The sequence below is a fragment of the Colletes latitarsis genome, chromosome 5 (genome assembly GCF_051014445.1).
Source record: "Colletes latitarsis isolate SP2378_abdomen chromosome 5, iyColLati1, whole genome shotgun sequence".
Classification (NCBI taxonomy): Eukaryota; Metazoa; Arthropoda; class Insecta; order Hymenoptera; family Colletidae; genus Colletes; species Colletes latitarsis.
In genome coordinates, this window is record NC_135138.1 from 38,694,021 (window position 1) to 38,704,247 (window position 10,227).

Here is a 10,227-nt window from a genome sequence, read left to right on the forward strand (position 1 = left end):
ATCATTTTTTGTATATTCTATATATTTTTTTAATATAACTTCTAGCATGAATTTACCATGTACTGCGTTTAGGATTGTTTTAATTTGTATTAAAACTCTCCATCGGGGCTTCCATTAAAATTAGCTAATGATTCATCAACAACAGTTTTCCTTGAGTTTATACAAAATTCCATTAATAAGCTATTTAATAATTACACTGACATAAGACGATTGAACAACAAACCATTGGATGATCCATTTCCAAATCTTATCAGTAGCATACATATATATTTTTTTTTAATAACAATCTGTTTCTACATTACGCGAATCTTTGCTTATTTTCTTTTTCAAAGTTTTTGTTGTTCTTTTATATTTCATGGCATAGAACTAGACGTTTGTATTCACAAAAAAGCACTGGACATTTTTTTACAAGTCTCTTGTTTTCGTTTTTAGATTACACTAAAAGTGATTGTAAGAAATTGTGTACTTTATTTAATATATATAATTACAGCAATTTATGGTTTATTTATTTTCGGTTCAGTACTGTACTATTATCTTCCTAGAATTTCATTACGCACAGCATTTACATGAGCTTTTAAATTATTTCTTTAACAATCATTTGTAAAATAACCTTGTAATACAGAGTTACTCAAAAAAATTATAATTAATTTCTATAATGGTGACATATATATTGAAAGTTATAAACAAGTTGTGAATAATATGTTGTATTTGTTATACTTTTTGACATGTCCATAGAACATAATTTCATTACATACTACACGTTATGCAAAATAAATGTTATGTTTTCATAGAATGTCTATAATTAAATATATAAATTAAAAAACTTTATTTTATAATTTTAAATAACATTTCTAAAAACAGTACAATGGTAATTAATTTCAATACTTTATAATATATACAAAGCAAAATGACAAGTAGCCAAAATCAGTTTATATCACGTACTTTTTTAATTTGTATATAACGACATATAAGAAGATACATACATTTTTATAAACTTGTACTCCTGACAAGCTACAATTTTACTCAAACGATATACAAAAAGTAATTAAATAAGTATGATATTATTTATATTTATGTTTAATCTTAGTATTGTAATTTTTTAATGAAAATCGTAAAGCTAATGACAGAGTATTTTTAACATACAATAATATGAAACACTTCTACTATATTTTGTAATGTATAAATTTTATTACATAATATCGCAAGAAAATTGATATATACTTTTTTTAAACTTATGACAAAACTAATTATGTATGATCTAAAAGGAAGCGTAAGAATGATTTATTTATACATAAAACTCTATTTCTAACAATACTACTTTGAATATAAATAAACAGTTTACAAACAATACACGATATTTAAAAAGTGCTCCATATTATTTTTAAAGTCATCATAAACTTACATGTATTGCTTTACTATTGTTTTGACAAAAATGGATTTCATTTGTACAATATTTCTTTTCTTATTTATAAACTCTGTATTATAAGGTAATGTACAAAAATTTATTACAGAAATACATATTATGTATCCATTAGTGTTTCTTTAAACCATTGTGGCTTTTATCTCTTTAGAATACACGTATTATGTTTTGTTTATTTTTATGTCGAATTAAATATTTTCCGTATGTTAAAATATTAGTTAAATAGACAAACCTTTTATTTCATGTGTCTTCCGTTTGTTCGAAATGATTTCAGTAATCACTATGTTTTATGTTCACAATATACTATTTTATATTAGCCACAAATAATGGATTTTTGTTCACTTTCAGTCAAACGATACATTGTATTTTTATTCTTAAAATATCCTTACTACATTATCTTCTTAAATCTTTAATATGCCGTGAAAAACTGTTTTGCATAAAAAATTGTTGATGTATTTTAAATGCTGTACCATTCAAGATATTTTGCACATTGTCCTTTTTAGCGAAATCCAGAAACAACACAAGAATAACAACAGTAAAGCACTGTTTAAAAAGAATCTTAATTGTCCAGTGTCCGTTATGCAGCACTACAAAAACCAAAACAACGAGTTCCACTCTAATTTTTTTTTTTTTTAGCACATACTGCAACATTATGTTGATAGTCATTCGATTAAACGTTCCTTGTTTCTTCTCTTCAATATGTCACATTCACAATAGGCAAACACCAAAACGAATTGGTTCCTTTTGCTATAAAACATAGCATCGACCCAGTCTGAAATGACTTTGACGTTTGGTTCAGGTTACGCAACATAGTTGTACTCGTTTGCATTATCTTTATCCCGCTCCATGTAATCCCTATCGATAAGGGACTCGATTCGCTTTTTTAAATCAGCAGGCTGGAATAAAATTTTATTTACATAATTATACTTGTAGTAGTTTACACGCTTTAAATTAATAACATACTTTTACAGGGAACTTCAATTGATTATATAGTTCACTAATCAACAAATTGTGCGTAAGCGTTTTTCTCATTTTCATAATTCTGACAATAGCCGCATCTATTTGATACTGCCTGTCCTGGTAGACTCTTTCTTCTGTAGCTTTTTGTTCTTCGTTCTGAAATAAAAATCATACATTGTAAAGTGATTCTTTATAGCATAGTATAGAACATTAATATTTTTTACCGTTTCTTTCATTTGAATTTGGTTTATCTTGATTCTGAACAATTTGTTTGTAAAATCTGCATTAAATACAAATCTATCATTGTCTGCAACATCTCTCCCCCGTGGATTCTTTTGCAGTACTCTAGCTTTTCCACAGGCTAACGATTGTAAAGTTCTCCTAAGTTCACCATCTTCTATATTCGTAGCTGCCTTTATATCTTCCAGAGATAAATTGTCAGAATCGTTAAACATAATTAATACCAATGCTTGAAACAGTGATACTTGAAGCTCTTTGTTACCCTATTTTTAAATTTACGTAAATTGGTATATTTTACTTTTCATGAGTACGCATCGAAGCAGCTTAAGTATTTATTATTAAGCATTAAGAATACCTGATTAAACCAAGCTTTCAATACACAATGTCCCAGAGTAGGTTGCCACTGCAACTTCCTACCACTATGCTTTCCCAAATAAAATTTATTAAATACATCTTGATACTGAACCATTTCTGGTGGTAATGTTACTTCCATTACAGGATATGTTGGCCAGTAACCCATTGTAAGTATTGATACAGTTAAATCCAAATTACTAGCAGACAATTCATTTTGCAGATTTCCTGAGTACTAATTCACAAAGAAATACATAGTTGACAAAATAAAGAAAATGTACATTAAAATTATATTTATGTATCAGAAGCTGAACGCGATATACAGTCCATTCGATAAAAGCGTGAACGCGATAAATCAGAAAAAAATAATTTTCTTCATAAAAAATTAAGTACAAATCGCAAGTATATTTAAAAATCTAATACGCATTTGTTTGATAATGGGTAAAATTTTTCCCGTTAACAATTATCTCTTCAAAACGTTTAGGCTTTCTTCTACTTATGAATGAATTTAATGTTAAACAGCGTTCTCCTCGGAGTTTATATTTCATTACAGAAAAACATTGAATCATTTTCAGAAAGACTCATCGCTGAACACGATACCTCTCCAATCGCGGTCAAGATTCTCGCATGCCAATTGTGCTTCGCTATGCAACATTATTTGCATGTAAGCAATGTTTGATAGTTAAAATACCAATATTTATGCTTTTTTTATATTCGACTATATATCGCATTGACACGATTGAAACTGAAGAACTCGAATGAACACGTATTGGAGGAAACTACAAATGTTTGTAGTTTGTAATATATACATATAGACACTCACTTGTTTAAAAGCAATATTAATATCTTTGCTGAGTTCCATATCTTTGAACATTCCTTCCAATTTACTAGTAAAGCCACCCCCACATTCTTGTTTCAATTTTGACAACATGGATTTCTCAGCATCTACAGAAGCTGATTTACCCACTAATAAACGTTTGGCTAAATCCTTTTTGTAAAAAGCTTCAAATACATCTTTTCCGTGTATAAATCTAAACAGTACCATAATTTTATCTAATAATCTTTCTAACTCTTCTTCAGTCGCTTCTTTGTTACCTGCTCTCAACTTGCAGTCAACAAATTTTGCTGCAATTACAAAAGAATGTATTAATAAAGATATCATTATATACTAATATGAAAATATTAGTATTACCTATTAATTCGGCTGGTTTGTTTGCTCGTTGATTAATGAAAGCTTCAAAAGCTTCTTTTAAACTATTTGCAAATTTCTCGTTTCTATGAAAACATGTATTAACTATATTGTCCATTTTATCTTTGAAATCTAAAAGCTCTTGAACCATAGTCTTATCTTTCTCTGGATCTATGACTATGGTTTTACCTTTCTTCTATATAAAAAAAAAAAAAAAAATAGACAAATGTAATTATAATTTGAATTATATAATATCCATTACTAAATCTATCAAGTACATGTGTAAAACATACCTTTATATAAGAATTGAAATTCAAACAAAGTTCTACAAGGCCATTTTTCACTCGACTATATAAATTATAAAGTAAAGATAAATCACTAATTCTATTTTCATCCAACAAACCACTTAATCCTTTTTGCAAAATGCTAGTAATATGTTCAGAAAGCAATTGTTTTTCCACTGTATGTATAAGTGACCACCTATAACATTAAATTACTGATATACGAAAGAAATATAGCTTAATATTCTATGTAGTGATTATTGATACAGCATTTACTTGGTAGACGCATCGAGATAGTGTAACAAACGTTCATTTTCTTCCTGTAATCGTTTGTCCACGTGTGCTAAGTACTCAGGAACATCGTGTTCGTTCATCAATCGCTGACCCTCGGCAGCGTACAGTCTTTCCGTAGCTACCAGAAATCTATGGAAATAAAAATTGAACAACGAATTGTTTTAATGCATATGAACATAAAAAATTTGGTAACAAATATATACTTAGTTTCAAAGGCATCTTGGTAAATTTGTAAATCTGATAACATTCGTAATAATGACTTAAGAAGTGTTCTGTCTACTGTGTCACCCTGCCGCTCTTTTTGTATGAGCATCAGTAGTCCTTCCACGGTTCGTGTTTGAACTAAATTGTTTAGAACGATATATACTCTAAACAAATGTAATCCCATATCCCTGAAATTACACACAGAATGAGCTTAAAATAATGATAAATACAAAATTGACAAATAGACACAAACCACTTACCATATAGACAAAATACTTGGATTTTGTAATACGTATGTTCTATCCAGGTATAGAAAAATACTCCTAATCATAATCATTTGTCTACAATGCGACTGCCAACATTCGTTCATTTTTTTTAAGAATATATGCCTATCCATAGATTCTGCCAAGAACTGTTCTATGTTAGCCTGAACATGAGCTTCTGTTAACCTTGTGAGTTTTGTGTACAATGTAGATGCCATTTTATGATTACACATATTTTCAACTGCTTGATAAAGCTCTTCCAACGAATAACGAATACTTTTGCTGGTTTGTATTGCAATTACAGCTTCTTGCAATTTCTCCCATGTTTGCTCTTGATAATTTTCTGGCAATTTTGGTTTATCTGTACAAAATTTACAATGTTAATATCCATGTATCATTATTTTTGTCTCAAGATTTAATTTAAAAAATCTTTAGGTGCATAAAATTTAAAGTTTTAAAACAATCAAATATCATTGAATAATATTTAAACAATTCCTGTATCAACTTAAATATTAAAATCATGTATATATTTTATAATTATTATAGAATAAAAAAATGTATTTACTGCATCTCTATTTGCAAATACATAATTTGGAAAACAAAACATTGGGGCTATACATCCATTTACAGAATTCCATTTGATAAATTACTAAAGTAGTTTATTAGTCTTTATTTTGCACTAATCATTTGGAAGAAATCAAAATATGACTATGTAACGTCTACGTTATTAGATAATTACATAATTGACGCAGATACGGAACTTCTGGAAACCGCATAAAAAAGAGAAATAATACATCTTCAAGACGTTTATCCATTTTCAGTTTTTCTTAGGCGTCATGTTAGGTTATGTCAGTTTCGTATTATTAATCGCAGTAAGAACCACTTTGTCCTTGGACGGGCGACGCGGGATAAAAGTGTCACGAAACTCGTAAAGTCGTATTTCGAAAAGAATGTCGTAATCCTTGAAGGCATATTGCCAGCCATAAATTACATACACCACGAATCATTGCTAGTCAGTACCAGCTGACTTTGAGGTTAGGTAGTCCTATGGTCTTGCTTACTTTTAAAGTTTTTGATGACGAGCTTTCTGGTTGTGCCTGGCTTCGCGCTCGCCAGACTCGGTGAAATCTTGTTGACGCCGTTCGGATTTCCGACGGTCAACGCCGAAAAATTGGCCCTCTTCTGAGTATCGGTCGTGGCCGCGGCAGTATCCGTCATGTTTTCGATCTCGTTGATCTCCGTGATCGCAACGGCGGACAGTTTGCTGCGCTTTGCAGCACTGAAGTTTACCACCGCTGCGTGATCAGCGGCCGTCTTCTTCACCTGTACTGTGGCCAGAACCTGAGTTCCTCCGAGCCTAGACATATGCGTGCATCACTCGGCCGCCGGCCCTCAGCACACGGAAAACAGTTTTCCACCGAGAAATCCAATGAATTCTCCCTCTCCCGTTCTACCTTTGTCCCTGCGTGCTCGACCAGCGGAAAAAAGTTATTTATCTCCGGACCCTGCTTGTGACGAGACTCGCGAACAATTGGCAATCTTTGCACATGCGCGATATGTTTTACCCGGCGCGCTCCGCGTGCTTGCCGCGCATCTTTAACCACTATTTTCTTCGTTTCGTATCTCTACGTTTAACATCTAAATTTGATGCTCGTTAATTGAACACTGATAATGGCACGTACTTTGGTATAAACTATGACCCGTTGTTGCGTCACGCACTGTTTATTATTCGTAGAAAGTGAAACATCTATGCTGTTTTGTAAATATGAACGTAAGAATATGCATATGTATGTGTACATTTCAAAGTGTAGCCCGCCTTCGTTGTGACAAATTTTACATCGACGTACTATCGAATTTATCGTTGATTGTGATTTTGTCTAATCTCTTTGCATGTTTTGTAGATTTTTTTAATTAATTTATCTTTTGTACGCGACTCTGTATTGTAAAGTTTCTTTTTCAAATAGCCTTATAAGTAAAAATTTACAGGGGATGGTCAAATGACCTAGAAGGTCAGAAAACTGACGCTCCCCCCTCCCTCCCTTGATCAGTTAGGAGTAGTATCTATTAGATCAATTTTTTATACAACTGACGGAATGATAAAATTATATTTAACAGCATCATCGGGAAATCGTTTCTTAATAATATTAAAAAAGATGATTCTGCCGTTAATCGTTCAGGAAGGAAATGGGAACCAATTAAAAATTCATCATACATGCCCAACTAAACGTTACACTTGAATTAATACTGAAACGATTTTTATAACACAATATGTAGATTTTACAGTATGTTAGAAATTTTATTTTACCCAGGTGTACATTAATTTCTCTATGTAAAATATTCACAATCGAATTATACAATATGTATAGGCGGAAATACTGTACCAGAATATATTTGAATTACTTTGATTTATGGAAAATAGATTTTGATCTACATTGCGTGCTTTTTTTTTGTTTTTTTTTTATAGCCGTTCGTAAAAGTGTTTGTTTTCGAAAATACATAGGCGTAAATTTAGTGCATTAACAGTACAATACCTTAAAATATTTGTTAGTTTATATTCACATTTTTCTATAAGAATAAAATTTATTGAATTAAAAAATTACCAAGTTGATACGTGTGCGCGTAAAATGTATAAATGAGACATTTTATTCTAACTGTTCAAATTGGTGTTCATTAAAAATGTTATTTTGTTAAATTTAAATCCTTAATTTTTTACGTCAAATCGCTCAGATTCGAGTAAATAAATTTTTACTTTTATTACAATTTTACACAAACAATAGCGTTAAAATGAATTTTTTTTTTAAATTTAGTTATTTACATTTATACTTGTTAGCTCGTAAATGTCTCAATTATCGTAAAATGTCCAAACATTAATACATTGTATTAAAAGTTGCTAGTTATAATTTTTTTAATAGAACAGTGCAAGGAATGACATGCAAAGAATGTTACAATAATCCTCAAAATATATGTTTAAAAAATAAACAAAGTAGAAATCGATAAAAAAATATTTGTTATAACGGTAATCAAACAAATAAATGTTCTGTGCTGTCCATTATATACAAACACATTGTTCCTCTCGCGTAGTTAAATGACTAATTTATGTCATAGTATCATCGAGAGCTCAATATTAATAAAATGTGTGCATTTGTCTTATGGATTTATAATACTTTCCTTTATAAACTTACAGTGTAATATGCAACTAAATCAATGCGATAACATTATCTTCCCGTTTTCCTTTTTTTTTTACATTCTTTGTTAGATGTTCTGTACATTTCCCAATCAAAAAAATACATACTGCTTAAACTATGTGTTCTTAAACATTTCTCTTGAATCAAAAATTGTACATCTATTATGCTACAATTCTTCTAAAAATTACTATAATACTAACGTATAACATTTCCCAATAACTACAGGTTGCCCTTTCACTTAAAAGAGAAAAATGATCTGGAACATTTTCATTTGATATTTTAAAAAAATCGACTAAAGAAACTTTTCTTTTCATCTTGCTTAATCGATCTTAGAAATATACGATCTATATCTTTGAAGACATTTTTACTTGATTGAGCTGCATTAACATAGTAATGAATCCCTTGTAGAGCATAATAATCAACTAATGGTTGAGTTTGTGTATGATATGTTGTTAAACGTTTTTTCAATGCATCTGCATTGTCATCTGATCTTTTTACCAATGGTTCTCCAGTGACCTGTTAACAGAAAATTATATATTCATCGATATTTTCGTCAAGTACTATTTACTAATAATATTTTAAGTTATAATTGTTATTACTTACATCATCTTTCATAGGAACCTTAGGTGGAGCAAATTCTTCATGATATGATCTACCACTTGGAGGATGTGTTAGACGACCTGTAATTCTTTTTATCAGCAAATTATCATCAATGCCAAACTCTATTACAGCATCCAATTTAGTTTTCCTCTTCTTTAGCATATCATCTAGCTATTTAAAATACAAAATAAATTAAAAATATGCTTTATATTAATCAAGTTGACTGAATTAATTAAAAGTACAATGATTTTATGATTGGTTTAATTTATGTTGCCCAATGTCATTTCAAGGTCAAGTAGTCTTTATAAATAAAAAACGAAATATACAGCAGCAATGACTAACGATACTAACATTGTGTCGCTTACATGTTGCCAAAAATTTAATTACGAAAATAATTATATAAAAGAAACTAACCGATACTTGAATGTTGATTGTTAACTTACTTTTTGAGCTTGAGAAACGCTTCTTGGAAAACCATCCAATAAGAAACCTCGTTTGCACTCGGGCTTGTTTAAATTGTGATCAATCATTTTAACAACAACATCATCACTGACCAGTTTACCTTCATCCATTATTTTTTTAAGTTCTGCTCCCATAGCAGATCCAGAAGTAATCTCTGTTCTGAGCATATCGCCTGTAGATAGATGACACACACAATATCGTTGCTTGAATAGGGGGGCCTAGAATATAAATATATAAATTTAATGAACAAATTTATAAAACAGTTTGAAAAAGGTTGGAAAATATGGTACAATTGATGGAACATTTTAATGTCTGGAACAAGTATATTTTTTAAATAAGTGTAAAATAAAAGACCTTTACCTGTGTACCTTTACCACTACCAGGTGGTCCCAATAAAACTGCATTAATACCTCTATGTGGTACTTCTTTTGGTAATTCACCCTGTTCCTTTGCTGCTGCTTCCGTTCGCGGAGCCATTTTTGTTTATCAATATTTTTCCTTGTAGAAATTAAAACAGACGACCTTTTCGAAATACGCTTATGTCAGAGTTCACTATCAAGAATACATATCACTGTTACGAACAGCGTTATTATCTAGCGCCATTAATTCCCACCGACTCCACCGAAATAACGCAACGAAATGGGTTTTAATCAGTATGCAGAACAGTTGCCTGTTGCCTCATCTAGCGTTCCTTTTTAAAATTAATGTCGAATCGATTACTTTAAAAGAATTTGAATTTGAATTTCAAATACGGTAAAATTACTTTAATATTACTGTT

General features: G+C 30.4%; 2 protein-coding genes across 3 annotated transcripts; both read right to left on the reverse strand.

Moving 5' to 3' along the window:
• Positions 1 to 247: 247 nt before the first annotated feature.
• On the reverse strand, positions 248 to 6,755 carry Cul4 (cullin 4). 2 transcript variants are annotated; one of them, XM_076765350.1, is made up of 11 exons: positions 6,264 to 6,755; positions 5,200 to 5,563; positions 4,939 to 5,127; positions 4,718 to 4,864; positions 4,454 to 4,640; positions 4,164 to 4,356; positions 3,795 to 4,096; positions 2,976 to 3,206; positions 2,605 to 2,883; positions 2,384 to 2,536; positions 248 to 2,316 (listed from the first exon to the last, which is right to left on the reverse strand). In XM_076765350.1, the coding sequence occupies exons 1-11, from the start codon at positions 6,565 to 6,567 to the stop codon at positions 2,221 to 2,223; spliced, it is 2,445 nt and encodes an 814-aa protein (XP_076621465.1). In that variant the 5' UTR covers positions 6,568 to 6,755; the 3' UTR covers positions 248 to 2,220. The 2 variants fall into 2 exon arrangements, with proteins under 2 accessions (XP_076621465.1, XP_076621466.1); XM_076765351.1 differs by lacking the exon at positions 6,264 to 6,755 and adding an exon at positions 5,942 to 6,225.
• A 720-nt stretch (positions 6,756 to 7,475) lies between these two features.
• Ak2 (Adenylate kinase 2) lies at positions 7,476 to 10,107 on the reverse strand. Its single transcript, XM_076765315.1, has 4 exons — positions 9,810 to 10,107; positions 9,431 to 9,667; positions 8,991 to 9,158; positions 7,476 to 8,903 (listed from the first exon to the last, which is right to left on the reverse strand). The coding sequence occupies exons 1-4, from the start codon at positions 9,924 to 9,926 to the stop codon at positions 8,667 to 8,669; spliced, it is 759 nt and encodes a 252-aa protein (XP_076621430.1). The 5' UTR covers positions 9,927 to 10,107; the 3' UTR covers positions 7,476 to 8,666.
• Positions 10,108 to 10,227: the final 120 nt, after the last annotated feature.